Source organism: Cucumis sativus, chromosome 7, assembly GCF_000004075.3.
Source record: "Cucumis sativus cultivar 9930 chromosome 7, Cucumber_9930_V3, whole genome shotgun sequence".
Lineage (NCBI taxonomy): Eukaryota > Viridiplantae > Streptophyta > Magnoliopsida > Cucurbitales > Cucurbitaceae > Cucumis > Cucumis sativus.
Window position 1 is genome coordinate 2,852,923 of NC_026661.2, and position 18,843 is coordinate 2,871,765.

General features: G+C 37.2%; 2 protein-coding genes across 2 annotated transcripts; both read right to left on the reverse strand.

Moving 5' to 3' along the window:
* Positions 1-149: 149 nt before the first annotated feature.
* Positions 150-1,706, reverse strand: LOC105436078 (transcription factor bHLH117). The gene has a single exon (XM_011660414.2). The coding sequence runs from the start codon at positions 1,500-1,502 to the stop codon at positions 564-566; it is 939 nt and encodes a 312-aa protein (XP_011658716.1). The 5' UTR covers positions 1,503-1,706; the 3' UTR covers positions 150-563.
* A 2,323-nt stretch (positions 1,707-4,029) lies between these two features.
* On the reverse strand, positions 4,030-17,956 carry LOC101221310 (histone-lysine N-methyltransferase ATXR3). The gene is made up of 20 exons (XM_011660415.2): positions 17,669-17,956; positions 15,042-17,370; positions 14,880-14,936; positions 12,472-13,596; positions 11,744-12,114; positions 11,107-11,661; positions 10,919-11,019; positions 9,488-10,538; positions 9,300-9,371; positions 8,782-8,892; positions 8,560-8,660; positions 7,125-7,224; positions 6,950-7,045; positions 6,565-6,732; positions 6,363-6,488; positions 6,083-6,136; positions 5,504-5,751; positions 5,303-5,411; positions 4,912-5,214; positions 4,030-4,597 (listed from the first exon to the last, which is right to left on the reverse strand). Exons 2-20 carry the CDS (start codon positions 17,254-17,256, stop codon positions 4,421-4,423), a joined length of 7,140 nt encoding a protein of 2,379 aa, XP_011658717.1. The 5' UTR covers positions 17,257-17,370; positions 17,669-17,956; the 3' UTR covers positions 4,030-4,420.
* Positions 17,957-18,843: the final 887 nt, after the last annotated feature.

The following is an 18,843-nucleotide window of genomic DNA, read 5'->3' on the forward strand; positions in this document are numbered from 1 at the left end:
ATCTTTCGTTTCAAAAGTTCCAACATAAATATGCATTGAAATATCTAGGTTTCAATAAGAACAATGATTCAAAAAATTTCAAGTTTCAAATGCTGATTAAGAAGATATGCTGCTTTTCATAATTTATAATCTTTGCAAGTTCTTGTTACTTGGGCAACAAACACCGAGTTTGAATGTCACTTTCAACAAAATTCTGGGCACCAAGAACAGTTGGTTCTCACTGCAAGTTTTCAAAACTCACTCAGAATGGAAAAGAAATTAATGGTAGGCAGAAAATGGAGTGCTCCTGAAAAGGAATTGCATTCATTAATGAAACTTTTGCACCTCATTGTCTTGATCACTAAAACGTTTAGGTAGCTGTTCTACTGTACTTTCACCAAAAAAGTATTTCCCAACATTCCAAATTCTGACTACACAAACCAAAAGAGAAGAGAAGAGGAATGGATATTCTAACTCTAAGTCCTAACATATGCTTTGTAATAACCTAAAATCTAAACACATAAAGAGATATAAACTTGAAATACCGAAGCGCCGCCTTGTAGAACGTCAAACTTGATCGGAAACTAGGGTTTGGGATGGAATGTCGGTAGAACTCTTTTCTCTGCTATCTTCTGGATAAGCCCCAACTGTTCCGCTGAAAAAACGCAACAACTCTGTGAACAAAGCATTGTCTGAGCCACCGGCGAGTTAACCAAAACTTGCAACAGTTGGTTTCGGTTCAGCCTCTCCAATCCACCAAACACACCGGTAATGTAATTATTACTCGAATTATAAGAAGAAATAGCGGATTCACAGGGCATGGATTGAAGAGCAAGGAGTTGCGCCTGAAGGAACTTAACGTATTTACACGCTTCTTCAAGCATTGTAGCGATATCCATCTTTTTGTCCCACGGCAGTAGTTTCTGCAAACAGCGCGTCTTGTCGCTTAATTTTTGACGACGCTGCCGAGCAAATGTGCTGCGAGGGATTTGAACAGTAGGAGACGCAGTAGCAGAAGCAGTTATTAAATCCGACGAAATTTTGTACTGGTACGGCACAAAAAAGCTCTGGAAACCCTCACAACCTCGCACCATTGGCTCCATCATTTGCAACGGATTCGACATAGAATCGACTCGAGCACGCTTGTTTAACGACGACGAGCATTGCTCTAATGAACGGAGATCCGGCAAGTGAGGAAACGACGTCGAATCATGAAGAACAAACGCGGGTTCTTTAGTCTCCGTATCTTCATACACATCCATCGGCTCGGATTTAGGCAACTTGAAGAAAGGACCGTCGGAAGAGTCGGTGCATTCAGCGGCGAAGTTAGTGGTTGGTTGAGGATAGAACGACGTAGTAGGGTTGGGGAAAGTAAGAGCATCCGCAATGTAGCCTCCTCCGAACTGAGAGTGGTTACCAGCAGCGAGAAATGACTGAAAACTGACGTCGGAAAACATGGCGTTGAAGCAAGCATCATCATCCCAAACAGAGGAGGAAGCATCGTCGCCGGGAGAAGTCTCCATCAGCAGAGACAAAACGAGAGAAGAAGAGAAGAAGGGATTGTGTATAGTGTGTTGTTGAATGTGTATATATAAGAGAGAAAGAGTGGGCAAAGTTTAACGTAATGCGTAATGGTTATTTTGTTGGGTAAAATGGTGGAGGAAGAAGAAGACAAAAAGGAAACAGAGGGAAGAGGGAATGATGATGATGATTGGTGCCGTACAAGGAGGAGGTAACCGACAGGTGTAGGTGGCGGGGGAGGGACTGTACAGCTTCTTCCGGTACGCTTTTTTGTCGGACGATTTATTTGTCCTTTATCTTCCCTCGTTTCAAATAATCGGATCGGGAGACCAAAGAGCAAACCAATTTCATTCCAAATATTAATAACTTTATTTATTTTAACTTTAGAAAATATCCATTTTATAACTTTAACTTTTCAACTAATATCAATACCTTCTTTTCCACCCATATGTGTGTGTGAGTCTAGTAGCATTCTACGTTCTCAAAATAAACCTATGAAAAAAGATATTGCTTGCAGTAATGATTTGGGTTTATATAATGACTTGTGTTTCACATTAAATATGCTAAAATGAGAATAATTTAACTAACATTTGAATAATTAACTTTAACGTTAGAGGTTTGATTCTCAATTCTTCAAAGGAATTATATGTTTTATCTTATGCCTACCAAAATTATGTTTTATCTTATGTCTACCATTTTTGTCACTTTTTCCTCCCTTTGAAATGTCATACAATGTAGAGAAAAGTTAGAGCTAGCCTTAGAGCAATTTTGTTACTTCAAATTATAACATAACTCCAACCAAAAATATTTCATTTCAAAAGTACTTAGAAGAAAATACTTTTTATACTCATTTAATGAACATGTATAATCTAAATACTACAAACTAGTATAGTGCTTATATTATCATAATCATCGTCATGGCCAAAGATTCAATTTCTCCGTCTGATGCATTTAATTTATTATCTTTGAAATATACATATACATTAGAGCTAAATCCTTGTTTAAATTTGTAGGTTTTAAATATACTAACTATCAATTCAGGTAAAACTCACTAGAAATGTATATATAGATTCATATTGTTGAGTAAATTAACATTGAAATAAAAACTCATTAACGAACTAAACTCCGTTTGATAATGATTTTATTATTATTTATTTCACATTTACCTATTTAGGTATCTTGTTATAATTTTAGTTTGCTTTAAACAATTAAAATCTTAGTCATATTTTAAAAATAATTTTGTTTAACGTTGATAAACAAAATAGTGTTCATGAATTAACTAATTTATAAAAACAACTAATTAAGGACTAAATTCTTTTCCTAATTAAACTTTGGTGGATTAGGGCGTGTGCTTAGCACGTGGTGGAATCTTTACGGTTGCAGTGGATCAGCACAAATGTTAGCCAAGCCCCGAAAGTTTAACGAAATGACGGATTTCACCTCAAAGGAAGGATCGTATCGAGCCTTTTGGAAGGGCAATGGTGTAGTTTTGCAAGCAGTAACTTTGAAAGACGGATACGGTTGAAAGGGAAACGTTGGAATGGTTCTGCACGTGCCACGCGTCATGTAATGGTTGGCAAAGCAAAGGCGTGTATATTTGTATTTATTATTTATTATTATTATTATTATTGGAATTTAAAAAGAACTGTAGTTTTGAAGTTTAAACCGAATTCCATATTATGCAATGATATCTACGTTTTGTTTAGTCTTTCTAAACATGAACTCAAATGCTGACTCAATCACCCTAATCAAATATTTATACAATGAAAGAATAGATCGAAATTTTGTCCCATAGAAAGTTGTTTTCAAACTTTAATTGATTGAACTACGTGTTTTTAGAATCTTCATGATTAATTTCTACAACATAGAAATTGATTTGTGATAGGCAGAAAAAAAATTGTACTCAACATATTTACATCATAATTTATATAAATTTATAAAACTCACGAGTAAAAATTATTCTTTTAAATGATATTTTAACTGTAAAAACAATTAAACAAATAAGAAAATTAAGAGAGAGTTATTACCTTAGAATGTCAAAATTATTTCAACATGGAAGCAAATTATTATTGAACAGTTCTATAAAACTATATAGAACTAAGTTAATATGTACACAAACATGTACACCATGTACTTTTTTATTATTGATGACTCATCTCTCATAAATACATGAAATCAACATTTTACTTACATTAAACCACACTAATGTTTATTATAACAAATTTATCAAACAATGATGAAATTTATTATAATTTGATGAGTTTTCTCAACACTATGAAATTGAATATTGCACTTTGAGTAGTGAAAAACAAGGAACACAACATGATAACTATCAACATTTGTCATATCGCACTAAAGCAGCAATAGACATGACAACATAACTTTTCCAAACCGTCAAGTTATAAAATTGCAACGGTGCTTCTGAAGGAAAAATTAGATCTCATATGTTTGCAAGGGACGGATCATCAATCATAAACAGTGAAAAGGTCCTCAACAGAACAGGAGACAATGGAAAAGGTGGAAAACATATAAATAACTCAATCACACTACCTATTTTAACAAAATTAGAGGGAAAAATACATATAAGGGAGTTGCATTTTTTTACACAACGAATACAAGAGAAGAAAAGGTTAGGTAAAGCTTTCAACTATTTCTTCTGCTTCCATTTTCTCCAATTAGAGGAATAATAATGATTTGCTGACCAAATATGAATTACAAAATAAAAGAAGATATAAGGAATAAGAAAAACACTGTACACAAGAATGGGAAGGAAGAAGCTACGCTAGTAATGATGCCCTGGAATGATGAACTTACCACCTCCAACTATTTAGGGCATTGGTGAACTAAAAATGGAGAAATCATTCCAAAACAATATACAGAGGAGGGATTGGCTAATGTTCCTATCTACTCCTACAAAAGTTTACCGATCCCACATGGCTTGAAATATGGGCGTTCTGTGCTTTAGCCAATGTACCAAATCCTTCTCTAAGGGTGAGTTGCTCAAGACCACATCCAGCATTGGGCTGCCAATCACTTTTGGGGAGTTCTTGAATGACCATATCCGATCCTTGGGCCACGGCCTCTGTGGCTGCTTCTCCTGGAGGAATCAAAATTGTATCAGAATCGTTAAGCAGAACTAGTCTGAAACAATAGAAGGTAATAGAGGAGATATTTTGAGTCCTGGTTAGAGAGAATTATTAGTTTGTGTAAGTTTTTAAGGGCTTTTGATTATAAAAAGTGGAAGAGGGGTTGAGGAATTTGGGAGAGACTCTCAAAAGGCTAGATTACATGTTACCATTCTTATCATATTACCGCTATATTTTTCATATATTTTTATTTAGTGTTTGCAAAATGAAAAAAAGAGAATTAATACCAACCAATGTATTAATTTAAAAACGGAGACAGACTCACCATCCTTGACAGCATAAACTTGACAGTCTTTGGGCCATATACACGCTGCCGAGAAGGCTTCTGAACTCGGGCATAGAAGGAGCTTATCTCTGGCAAAGACAAGCAACCTCTGCTGGCCAAAGCCAGGCTACAATCTGGATCGATATTTTGCTGGTTGTGCCAAAAAATTAGTTGCCCTAAGCAATAATTCGGACCATATGTCTTGCAGTACTCTTGAAAACCTGTCCCTAACTTATCCACATACTTGGGACCCAAGTCAAGTGAACTAATGTAAACTGGTGGGGAAGTTACAGCTTTGTATTCCTACAAGTAAAAGGACACATAGCCTTAATATCGTGCTCAAACAGGCATAATTGAAACTGAAAGCTGTCGAGATTATATAAGTTGATACCTGTATTCTAAAAAAATTCTTAGTATAAGCATAAATATGAATCAAATCTGCAGCAGCATCATTACGGGATTTGTATGTACAAGGAATGTTACGAACTTCATCTCTCAACCTACACAGAAGAAATGAAATGAATTCAAATAAATATCCAATAGACAGATATTACTTCGAGACTTTGAAGCAGGGGTGTACAAAGCTATTCACCACAATAGAGATTGTTGAAGTTCCTTTTGAATGTCATCAGAGCATAATGGATCGTGGGCACGAATCTTCAATTTGAGATCACTGATCAGGTCTTCTTCAACATGTGGAACCATGCTGAGAAGCAGCTCCTCAACAAGTGATCCCTCTCCATTCCATATATAAGATACAGATTCTTCAGGACTGAGCCTCTTCAACGGAGGTGGGGCATTCTTTGGGTCGCCAAAAATGCATCTCATCACATATCTCACCTTCACACAGCAGTAAAAATATTACTATATAAGATGGATAAATATAAAGTTTCTACATCTTAAAATAAAAGGAAAGGAAAAGGCTGCTCTGTTCTAATTGCAAGGAGAAAGAGCATCTACTCTAGAGCCTTGTTTAACTCCTTGGCATTCATAAAAACCTTCTCTTATACTAAATATCACATACAAAAACAAACTTATAAGCAATGCTCCCGACAAACAGGAAGAAAATGTGAAACGTGAAACAACAATATTCCTGATTAAACCAACCCAGTAAAATTTACTAGATAAACAAGACAAAAAAAGATGAGAAGAGAGAAGTGAAGGTATTCACCTTGTCGAGAGTAACGGCCAAATTTTGTAGCCTTTGGTTGTAAACACCCTCTGCCTGTCAAAGCCATAAAAGAAATTATATTTTTGGAAAACAAAACTGATCAATTTAACAAAAAACATATGCACACAAATATTTGTGCTAGATATACATATCCTCCATGAGTGTTCAAGCCATCCTCCACATGCCTTGATTGAACTCACAGGATGACCATTTGACCCTACTACATTTGTTGCCTAAGTAGCTAGAATATTAAAGTATATGAATGGCATATTCACTTTACCTGAACTTCGGCATCACTCTTCTCAACATCAAGACAGATATCTGAAAAGTATTTCCTTTTCTCTTCCAAATTGTGAGCCAGAATCTCTTGGGGAAGCTTTGTTCTTTCAAAATTAATGAACCTCACCTGAAACCAAACTCCAAGGGTTGAGAAAATCTAAATATCATGCACACGTACATGCCATAAGCACCAAGGCACTTACCACGCGAGCTGAATAAGCCACCAACCAATCAGGCAAACCCCCGAGTAAACAACTGCCTAATCCAGCCCTACCCAAGTCAAGATAATCGTCTTCTGACACAGAATTTAATTCGCAGGCTTCTAGCATCAGCTGATGACAATCCAGAACTCCATGCCATTCCTCCAGTACCTGGTGGAAAGACAATGTGTCCTGGTTAACTAGTACTAGGGCCACACAGAAGAACAAGCCATTGAACAAATAGACGGAACAACCGCAATAACCAATATATCGGTAAAATGGGGGAGTACGAAAACCAAAAATCTCTTAGTACATGAAAACAAACATAAACTGAAACCAAGGAGGTGCGCCATGTCTTTTTCAAAAAAAAGTTCCCTCCAAATATTACCTTAAGAAAGGCCCCATCACCGGTCAAATTCAAGTAGCTACCTCGGCAAACATGGCTGCCACATAAACAGACTGATGCTTCGTATTCTTCCTTACTCTGATGAAGTAAAAAATAGTATTAAAGGAAACACCAAACCTAGATAACTTAATCAGAAAAGCATTGCAATAAAACATACCTCCGTAACAGAATTATAATCAAATGTGATTTCCTCGCCATACTGTATTTTGCGTAAGGTATAAATTCCAATCTGGTAATGACCATCTACAGCAGTAACTCTGCATTTTGAAAAAAATTGTTGAATTATTTATGATTTGTAAAAGCAAATATGGGGTATTATCGTAACTATCACAAAGCAACAACACAAGATCGGATCTTCAGTATAGGGAAGATAATAGATACCTCAAATCTCATACTAATATAGAAAAAAATAACAAAAACACATATATGCTACAACTATCACTACAAGAATTTTCTGGAAGTAGAGAGAAGTTAAGGTGAAGATGCTTATGGTTAGAAGTTAAGATTATTATTACCAGGGGTACTCTTTAGGTACTCCTTTGAAGAAGAATTTTTACAAGGGATGGGGCTCTGGACTTGAGTTCTACACCTTTTACTCCCCTATCTTCATCGCATTCCTCAACTTCTAAAGTTTAGACTTTTCCCAAGTCAATCCTCTAAAAGTCCATCTAGTGAGTGTTCCATAGAACCATCACTGTGTTCTGGTTCAGTGTAGAGGCTAAAGTCTAAACGAACATGCAAGTCATTCTAAGTTCAACTCTCAATTTCAATTCATGGTCATAGTTTTTACCTATTCCTAATGTAAGAAACAAACACTATCTAAACAGTGGAATATAAATTACCTATTAAAGTGGAAGAACTCCAAAAGAGGAACCCACTAGAATTCTTCCTTAGGTGATGGACAATAGAATAATGATGGAGATCGGCAGAAGATTAGGTACACAAACATGATGATAACAAAGTTTGTACATGTGAAGTGCTGAATCTTTCTTTGGAAGCTTAGTTTAGTCTTGGAGCTATTCATATGGCGGATTGACTTCAAAATAAGGATACCTCATATTTATCTTTCACTTTCTTGGTGTGGTGTTCTTCTAGCTCAGAACACCCAGTATACTATTTTGTGCACTACTCATTTGATTTGCCTCTAGACAAGGGTCTTTTTTGTTGGTCCTTATCAACGCCTAGTAGCATTTATGATATCTTGACCTTCATTTATGAAGGATATCCCTTTCAAGGTGTCAAGAAGGTTTTGTGGCCTACCATCAATAGTGCTTTCCTCTAGTTTCCTTGAGGCTGAAAGGAATGCACAAACTTTCAAGGACTCATTCCCTACCTCTATTAGTTTTATGGATTTCATTTTTTTTCCATGATAAGTATTGGAATACCCTTTTTCATATTATAGTCTTTCTTCCTTGATTTCGTATTGAAAAACTGTTTTGGGAGTTTTTACCTGCCCTTTCATTCATCTGTTTCAATTTTCAAACGTAAATATGAAAAGCTGAAACGTGCAACCATAATGCTTCGTAGAATAACCCTCTAAACTATGAACTGCTAATGAGAGAGAAAAAGCCTACATTTTTAAGAGAACTTACTTTGCTTCACAATTAGGTCGGCATGAATGACAAATGCGGCTTGCATAGTTTGCTTTGTGCATGGCATCAACGACCACTAAATCATAACCATCCCCATCACCCTGCCCGAGAGAGGACATTTAGAAATCAATGAAGTATGTCGAATAAAGAATTAGAAACCATAGATAGCAGAACAAACATATAATATAACTATATAAATACAACTGAGTTAAGTAGAAGCACCTTTGGCCTTTCTAAATAGATGTTATAAAATTCGGGAGCTGGGTCCTTGTCATTTTTCTGTAATGACCTAATTCCATCCTGTTTCTCGTACCATTTCCATACAGGATAAACCTAAACAAGAGAAAGATGATAAACATGTAAATACTAGCACATATATGTAAATTTTGTTCTAAAAAAACCAGGCAAGAACAGAAAATTGAGAAAACTGCCCTTCACAGCAGAAAATAGAAGTGCCAAAAATGAGATATTAAGAACACAGGATTACTATTTGGCAACTTAACTAAATCCAACCCAGTCTATACATAAAAACATTAAATATAAATTAAAACGTATAAACATTTTAAGTTTGATAGCCTGTAAATCCACTATCTGAAAAGATAACTAGAGAAGAAATAATGTCTCTTTATCATTATCATAAACCCTAAAAAAATAAACTCCCAACAACCTTTCAATTTACATTAAATCATATTTATTATCAAAATAATCTCAATCCAAAATCCTAAGAAATGCAGCCATACCTCTCCCAAAAATTCAACAACGAAGTCATCTTCTCCAAAACCTTCCTGTTTGTTGCATACAACACCCAGCCCCTAATACACAATTAGTAGACAAACAAAGAACAAAAAGTGACATCAGAAAAATTGCCAAGTCATGGAAGATGAGGAAAAGGTTGAAAAGAGCAAGTCGAAGGATGGTGCTTGCATACCTTCCTATAAGCAACATATTTGTCTTCAGGTCGACTATGAATGGCCTTCAAAATACCTTGGCACAGCCTCATTATTCGGATATCACATTCTGCTGCAGCAACCTTCTCAATTTCTTCAATAACGGGCAGTAAAGGATATTTCATGGGAGTGTTTCCTGTGCCAGTAAAATGTATGGCCTGTTTATTCAAAGTGCGAAGCAGCACATCTTCAATAAACATATGCTTATCCATAAGAGACCAATCCAATTCTTCAGGCACTGAGTCAAGCAAAAGATTGTGTGTGTAAGGGTCAATTCCATAAACTTCCTGCTCTAAAACCTCATCCCCAATTTTCTTTCGAGGCTTGTAGTCCTTGACTTCAGGAAGTTCCATATCCAACTCCTCAGCACCATTCTTCTGAGCATTTAATTTCTCAACATAGTCATCTGGTAAAGATACCCGCATTTTGCGTCGAACTTCCTCCTCATCAGCTATGACAACATATTCATCAATCAACTCATACTTCCTTGTGACAGGAGGAACAAGGCTTGCTTTTGTCATGCGAGCACCCCATTCACGATCATCCATAGTAGAATCAAATGCCTCATCAAGAATAAAGCATTTATCTCCTCTTGTTTCAATTCGACCTGATGAAAACTCCAAATCACTTTCCGTATCAGAGGCACTGTTCTCACTGCCACTCTTGCCATCTCCAGAAGATCTATCAAACTCATCAGATGTTTCACTCTCAGATCCAATTGGCTTCTTATTCAATCTGGATAAGCGCCTCCTGATTTCTCGATCGGATGCATACTCTCCATGGTCTAAAGCGCCATTGCCAAAGATGGAGCCATTGCTCCTGTTTGTGTATTTCCTTTCGGTACCTACTTTACCAAGCCGCCTTTTGTACTTTGAAGCAGCAGAAGAACCAAGCCTTAAAGAAGAGTCATCTTCCCAAGAGCTCACTTCATCCTTCTCCAAATGTACCTTTGATTTCTTCTCCAAACGGGTGGCAAGTTGAATGAATAGCGTAATGATGTGATTCATATCTCCATCACCCCGGCTCTTCGCTCTGCAAGAGAATGATTTAAGGAATGACATCTGCCTTTAGAAATAGTAATCATTTCAATCGATAGCTTTTCAGAAAACGTATTTTAATTTCTTACAACCGTGAAAAGTAAATAATTAATTGTCTTACTTTTAAAAATCCAGCAATAATAACAACCTGTTATTTTCCAAGTTTAAAATAAATCTTTTCACAAAAGCACACCAAAATAGAACTCAGTTCACCATTTCATCAATTTACAGTTGTACAAAACACATGCGCTTTCCTCCTAATCCATGTTAACCTTTCGAGAGGGATTACAATTATTAACAAGAGACTTAAACTAGACCAATGCCATGTAAACCAGTCATAAAATGGGGAAATGTCAAAAGGTATTCAAAACATACTTAATTGCATCCCTACACATTCGACTGATGTCTTCCTTGACAGAACCAAGCCCCCGCTTAATGTAATAACCGTTCCTAATTCTATCCTGAATTTCAGCAACCTGCATATAGAGATCAGAAACAGTGATAAATTTCAAAACTAAAAGGGCCTCTGGTATGCTAAAATAGTAAAATATACAAAAAAGTACCTTGGGCACAAAAAATTCAAATGTATTGTCCCTCATGATCTCCTTCAGACTGGAAGCAAGAAATTCCACCATCCTCTTATATCCAACTTCTGATTTCTTAATAGACCATTGTCTCATGCGGGCATCTCTAGAGACAATTGATGAGGACTTTCTAGCATCAAATACTTTTGAACGCTTGTATAAGCTTCTGCGGAATAACTGATTTGCTGACTCTCTCTTATCCACACTCTCAAAATACTGCTTCAGCTCACCAAAATCATCCACGTTAGAACTGAGGCCCTTAATTTTAGAAAGAGAATAAGATTTGTCAGTTAAATGCTTCAGGCTCCTCATTTTAGAGTGTGTTTCTTCATTGTTTTTTGTGGCATTTAAACTTCTTTTCACCCAATTTATATTTGGGTACTTAGAAGGCAAATCATTGAACTGACTGCAGCCTCGAACATCTATAGAGGCTAACTGAGGAAACATCCCAAGAATCTCTTCGAGTACAACCGGGGTAATGTTGGTGCAGCCAACTAGAACTATAAAATTGACCTTTTCTTCATTGTAAGTACTCTGCAATAACAGATATACAAAAAGGTTAAACTGAGATAAATATATGACCACATGTAACACAAGCCTTTGAAATATAGCTTACCATGACATTCATGAATGTGGAATTAGTACAGTTTGGACCCAAAGATGATAAGTCAACCTGTTTGGAGATATCCTTGTAAAACCTAACAGCAGCTCTCCAATGCTTACAAGTTACAGAAGCAAATGATAAGGATTTTAGGTCAGACTGCAGAAAATGAAAAATTCGTGCCAGAATATGGCCATCAAGGAAACCCCAGGACTCAACCTCCAAACTTGTACTCTCTTCTCCAGGGAAAGTAGCATCACCACACAAATCTTCAAATGCAATTTCATCCTTTTGACGGTGATGCAGCAAATCCTCATCCACTTCATAATCGTCGTCACTTTCATCGACCAGCACCCTGGCTCTTTTAGCAGCACGTGCACTACCATCTGTTGTTCCCAACATCCAGCCACCCCAATGCAAAATCAGAAAAATTAACAGAACTCACGAAATAATTGAGAAAAGCACTCAAGAGGAATATTAAAGCCATTGTACGTGGTACAACAAAATGCCTAAGATTAAAGCGATAAGACAAAGGAAACAGATGGATGGACCAATAATAAAAAATTGAAAGAAATAATAATCACAAGACTCATAATAACAAATGAATACAACTTATTGGTTATTGACAACCCTACCCCTTCCATTGAGCAAATGCTCATAGAGGATGAGAGTAGAAAGACCAACAGCATCCTCAAAATGAAAAGACAAAGATACATTAAAACTCAAAATGACTTCAACGATACCTGATTTCCAGTGCATGGTCTTCTCCATCTCCTTCTTTGGTTGTTTTGCATTTATCCATGGATCTAAGACATCATTTATTGCTGCAGCGAACTCCCGGCTCTTGTAAAATTTCATAACTAATTCATGTAACTTTCCACGTGTATATCCTACAAACTGAGGATGTAGTTCATGAAACATGTTTGAGGTTGTGGCAAGTCCACCAAAGGAATTATCCCCAGATACTGAAACTGGATTTTTTGTTGTTTCACCTAATAATGGAATTTTCTCCCTCTGAATCCTTCTTGTCGATTCAGAACATTCTGCAAAAGATGTTACTGGAACCCATACCCTATCAAATTTCCTGAAAACACTACTGTTCTTTTGAATGATACCGTGATCTACCAATAACTGTAGCTCTGAAAATGATGAAGGCCCACATTCATGTCCAGCACCATCAAGGTAATACCAATCACCAAAATGCAACTGCAAGTCATCATATGAGCAAAGACGATCTTTAGGGATGCTAACAAAAGCAGTAGCCTTCAAAGACCTCTCCGAACTTACATCTCTAGCAATCTTTGACAAAGAATCACCATCAGCTGATCTCTTTCCATCGGTATTTGAAGAGAATAGTCTAGACCTTGAATGCCCCTTACCCCTGACCTTCATGCGAGGCTCAGAGACAAATGAACCATGATCCTTTACCACACAAGCATTTATCCTGATAACGGGTAGCATGGTTCCCTTAGTTCCCCTAATTGTTAATGTTGACCTATCATCAAGACAGGTAAATGCCCAAGGAGGCAGATCAAGTCGTTTACTTTGAGAAGGATAATACAATTCATCCTTCTGATGCCATCTAGGATCCTCATAACCTGATTTGGACATCTGACATAGTGGAAAACCATCATTCAGAACAAGCTTCTTTCTACCATTTCTTTCTTGGGCAGATTCATCATTTCTCCTCCAATCACCACCCTTGCAAGACCATGGTCCAGAAGTCCAGTCACCATCATCAACGGCAAAGTCTTTGTCAGATGACACATTCTTTTGGGAACCAGAATCCACAGATGTTACAAAGTCACTAAATTCCACAACATCATCAGTACTTTGATCAAGCTGTTCACCAACATGATCTGAGAAACCTGTGAAGATCAGATCAAGATTAATAATGGAAGGAGCTGCATTTCACCCAAAATTGAGACAAAGTATCTAAATGACAAATTATTTTTGCTTAAAAGGGAGAAAAGAAGGGAAATTTGTTTTAAATAGATAAATAAATAGAAGAAAAAACCCCTTCTTCACCACATAAATCTGTGGTGTGTGAAAATGCAGTAGAGAAGGCACAGTTTTTTTATTATCAATTAAAGAATAATTCTATGCATCCAAGGTGCAACCCATGTTCTGCAGCCCAACTTAGTCGTCCAAAACATTTTGCCACGTGATAATCTCTTCTTTCTTTCTTTTTTAAATATTTAATGTTCTCTGTTGTGGTTGGTGTGAAAAAACAAAAGTAAAATCTAAGAGGCACCTGAGTATTCCTCTTGCCGATTTGCTCTTGCAATTTAGGGCATGTTTGAGAGTGATCAAAATGACGAGATCACTTTTATCTTAAAAATGGTAATATTTAGCAATGGTAGATATGTGTCCAGAATCGCTTTAGGTGATCCGCTATAAGTGATTTTAAAGTGATATATATTTAAAGCCTCCTATTTATCTTATCGTGTCCTAAGATTATGTGAAATTTTAACTATTCTTTTTCCTATCATTCTCAATCATTTAACTCCACTTTTTCCTACTCGCTTTCTAAATTCTAACTTCTCTCTAAAGTTTTTATTATCTCTATTCTAACTTAATTCTTCCATGGTTTTTCTCTCCTAATATCTTTGTATACTCAGTCCACTCCCAATTTTTTTGTCTTTAAAATATTACTCTCTAGTTTTCGTCTCTCTACTTCTTTTGTATCCCTCTTAACTTTTCTCGCTCTAAAGGTACAAGATCAGGTCAAGTAAAACTCAACAAGTATTTTCTTATACAACGCTAGGATGCTGTTTTGTAGGCAAAGGTTAAAGCCCAGAAATTATCTTCCTTGCTGTCGGTTACACGCTAGGATATTTGATTAGAGAAGCCGGATAGAGTTCATTCATCAAGATGCCATAAGATGATGAATGCAAGCCTTTTTTCTATGCTTATAGTTACACACTTCTTTTTATTAATGACAATTGGAGAGCATATTTGCTCTCTGACTTGGCATTTGGCTCCTAGGTTAGGATTTTGGAGGATGTCTTATGCTTTCCACACAATTCTTTTACTAACCATTTATTAAATTTAATATCCCGAAAAAAAATAATAATTGAAAATTGTAGAAGAATCCAAATTAAATTGTTTTTTATCCCAATATATATATATATCGAAGAATAACTTGTACCTTCGGAGATGGCCAATCTTTCCCATTGCTCACCATCCAAAGTCATCTGCAAAACTTCTGCAATAAAACAAATAGAGGGGAAATGTCAAGAAATCCCCATGAATGAGGCAAGGACGGATTTTGCCAGACTTTTTAGAAAGTGGAAAAGGTTAAAACAAATACCTGCAATTGTTTCAAGTTCTTTCCCAGGAATAACAGTAATATCCTCTAACAAAGCGCCAATCCTTTCATCAATGTGAAGATCTCCTAATGGCTCAGACGCCTCCACACCTTCATCAGAAGGTAAAATTGATCCACCACTTGGAATTTGGTTAGGTTCAAAATGACCACCCTGAATGTCTAATTTTCCAGTATCTGTGATATCTACCAATACATTGCCGGTTGCTTCAGGAGGGCTCACCAACTGAGTTACAGAGTCTGGTACAATGGATGGAAAATTTATGGTGACCAAAGGAGAAACAGCATTCTCAACCGTCACCCATCTATCACTATCCAAGTGCTTAATAAAGTGATCCGACATTAAAGAACCTTCTTCCACGAGTGCCTTCAGATCATACAGTCTAGTAGGGCCACGCTCCAAACCATAATAATCGAGATAAAACCATTTGCCTGTTGATGTATCAGTAACCAGGGGAGCATGTGGCGGGGTATCACAAATATCCATATCCTCCTCCATAGAAGGCAGCTCTTCAGGAACTCCATCCACATGAGACAGTTCTATAGAAGTTTGGTTTGGACTCTGAGACTTCTCCTCCCCTTCATAAGACCTGCAGTCACCAACAGTCTCAATGGATCCATTGGTATTCTGCTCATTGATCTCATCATAGGATTCTTTTGCAACTGATTCTCTTCCATCAGGGTCCTTTGGTGTAGTTTTATCTTCCCGGGCTCTGCTTCCATTGTTATGCTTTTCACCTTTGCTTCTTCGGCTTGTTTCTCTGTGGTTACTGGTCCTACTCCGGTCAAGAGGTGATCTGTCTAAATAGTTTGGTGTTCGATCTCTACGACTATGACATCGAGCTCGATCTTGCGGGGACCGCTCTGTAAGAGGACTACGATAACGATGGTCATAGTGACGACTCCGGTCGTACGGTGATTTATCACGACCATATGGTGATCTTTCACCAATAAACGGTGATCTATCCCGATGACCAGGGCTGCGGTCCCTGTGATCATGATACCTACCTTTTTCACGAGGTGAGCGATCAGAATGACCAGGACTATGCACATGTCTGCTGTAAGCTTCCCGAGAAGATGTAGAAGAAGATTCGTAATGTCTTGTAGAGAACTTATCAGAAGAAGATATCCGAGAAGAAGAAGAAGAATTTTTACAAGACCTTTCCATAGGGCGGATTGAATAATGGTCGGAGTGCGCAGTTCTGCTGCTATCCTCTGAAAGTCTCCTGCTTTTCGAACCAGCATAATCCCCATAATCACCATAATGTTTGCGCTCAAAATTATCTGACTCCAGACTATAGCGCTTCAAACGGTTGCAAGAAGAATAATCTTTTCCAAAGTTCTTACCGTCGTTGTAGTCGTTCCTATGGGTAACTTCGTCGTTCATAAGCTTTGAACCATACCTCGAACCTCTGTCTTGGCCAGTCTCCCATCTGGGTGTAGTTTTGCCGTGCTGATTCCCACTTCGATTGAGTTCTTTCCTTCTGGTATCATCGGTTGAGTACTTAACAAGAGGTGGTGTTGGCTCACGCACATTTTTCCACGCTCTGTCTTTCTCAGGCTCGTATCTGCGTGTTCTTGAATAACGAAAGTCATCCTTCAGAATGTCACCCTTTTCCCATCTATCTGGAATGAACTCTCCTCTCTCAATTTCATCCTTTGCCAACCTCCGTGATCTATTATCAACCTCGCCTTTTCTACTCTTCTCTGGAACTATCTCCCCTTTCTCTATATCCCCTCTCCGCCACTTTCCCCGCACATTCTCTCCTTTGTCAATCTCAGCTTTCCTCCATTTTTCACTGTTTTCAATCCCACTTCTTCTTGACTTCTCAGGCACAAACTCTCCATTTTCTACTTCTACTCTCGACCACTTCAACGTACCAAATTCACCCTCTTCAACTTCATCTTTCTCTGCACTATCAACACCATTTTCAGCATGCCCAACTTCTCTGCTACTCTTACCTGGCTTATCCAATCCTGATTCTGTTCTTCCCAATTCAACATCCTTCGCTACGACCTCTTCTTTCTTCAACTTCATCTTCTGCTTCCGTTCTGCCTCACTGAATTTGACTGTAGACTTTGAATTGAACCCATTATTCTTTCCTGCACAAAGCATTTTCTCTGAAGGAATTGGAAACGTCTCCATAATATGCTGCTGTTGTTGTTGCAAAGGTATGCATGCGACGCCTCCATCGCCCATGGAAATCTCACCTCTGTCACTCAAACTCAAAACCCTAACTCTCCCTTTCGCCAGGGCTCTCGATGCTCATACTGCGATATCTTCAAATCCCCGAATCTTCCTCCAATTCAAACCCTGTTTTTTCCAAAAGAGAAAACCCAAAACCAAAGTCAAGCCCAAACAATGTAGGGTTTAATAAACCAAATAAAACAAAAAACTCGCAAAATTCACGAAACAAGTAATCATCCCCCCATGACGAACAACCCCGGCTCTTAATACCAAAACCTATCAATCGAATTCCGTAAATGTAAAAAGAGAAAACCCAACGAAAATCAACGGAAGCAAAAATTTCCAAGAAAACAAAATTGAACGAAGACTGAATAGATCCAGAAAGGAGAAAAAAAAAAAACAAAAAATCGTAGCTGCGACAGACCGTAGAGCGCGCGAGAGACTGAGTTAACGATGTACGGATCAAGAACTGAATTAATTACAAGTTCTGAAATCAATCTCTCTGAAAAATCTCCCTCCTTCTTTTGAAACTTGTGAAAAAAAAATTCCAATCTTTTTTTCCCTTTAAGCGCTATATCTATGAGTCGCTCTTTGGTTGCGTTCTATGTTGGTCTGAGAGACGAAGCTTTCTTGTTCCTTTTTTTTTTTTCTTTTTTCTTTTTTTTTTTTTTTCCTTCAAACAATTCCGATCGTTGCCCTTTTGTGAATTTAAGGGGGTCAAGGAAGTAAATGAGTGAAATTACGAAAAAGACATAGGTTTATTTTGACTGCCAAGTTGGGCTCATTCGGATTTTCACATCTCATTAAATTTTTATGTAAACTATCGATCTCAAATTTTTCATTTTCTTATTAATATTCTAATCAACGTGGTAATTTAATGTTAAAAAGGAATTGATGAACTTTCTTTAATTTTATTGCTACGAATTTACTGAAATACCCTTGGAAGGGTAAAGCGGTTGACACGATATTTACCTTCGTAAATACGCCGTCATTTCCCAGATGAGAGGAGGCGAGGAGATAAAGGAATCGGGGGGTATTTTGGTAAATGTCTTATGGTTTTGGCGCTCAAGTTTTTTCGGGGGTTGAAAAAGGAGGGATTCACGAAGTCGTCGTGATTTCGAATTGGGCTGTGAAATTCGGCCCATTCGGGTCCATTCTGACCCTAAATTCAACTGGATTGAGCCTAATAATATGGGCCCATCTTCTTTTTCTGAGCCGATGTGGCCCAACTATACAAATATTGGGTGTTTGGAATTCGAATCCGGAATGAGGTAAATTATGGTTATGGACAAAACCAAGAATGTTATTTCGCAAGTTTGAATCCTATGGTTTCTATGTACTTTCTTGTTTGCAAATAAATAGTTCAGGAGATAAAAGGCACCTGACCCTATTTCAATAGACCAAGTATTCAAAATGAAATCAATATATTATTAGTATTGATAATATGAGATGTTTTAGGACCCGTTTCATAACAATTTCATTTTTTGTTTTTATTTTTAGTTTTTTAGGAAACCATTATGTTTGATAAAATTTAGGAAGTGTTATCATTTTATTTGTTTAACCATTATCAGTCATCTTTAATAAAATAACAAACTTACA

Bases quoted from the DNA above. Each gene is read 5' to 3' on its own strand.
- LOC105436078 (XM_011660414.2), bottom strand. From the start codon at position 1,502: ATGGAGACTTCTCCCGGCGACGATGCTTCCTCCTCTGTTTGGGATGAT.
- LOC101221310 (XM_011660415.2), bottom strand. From the start codon at position 17,256: ATGGGCGATGGAGGCGTCGCATGCATACCTTTGCAACAACAACAGCAG. The intron at 12,115-12,471 runs GTATCGTTGAAG...TGGGAACAACAG, and splicing joins GACCATGCACTGGAAATCAG to ATGGTAGTGCACGTGCTGCT. The intron at 9,372-9,487 runs GTATGCAAGCAC...ATTGTGTATTAG, and splicing joins AATATGTTGCTTATAGGAAG to GGGCTGGGTGTTGTATGCAA.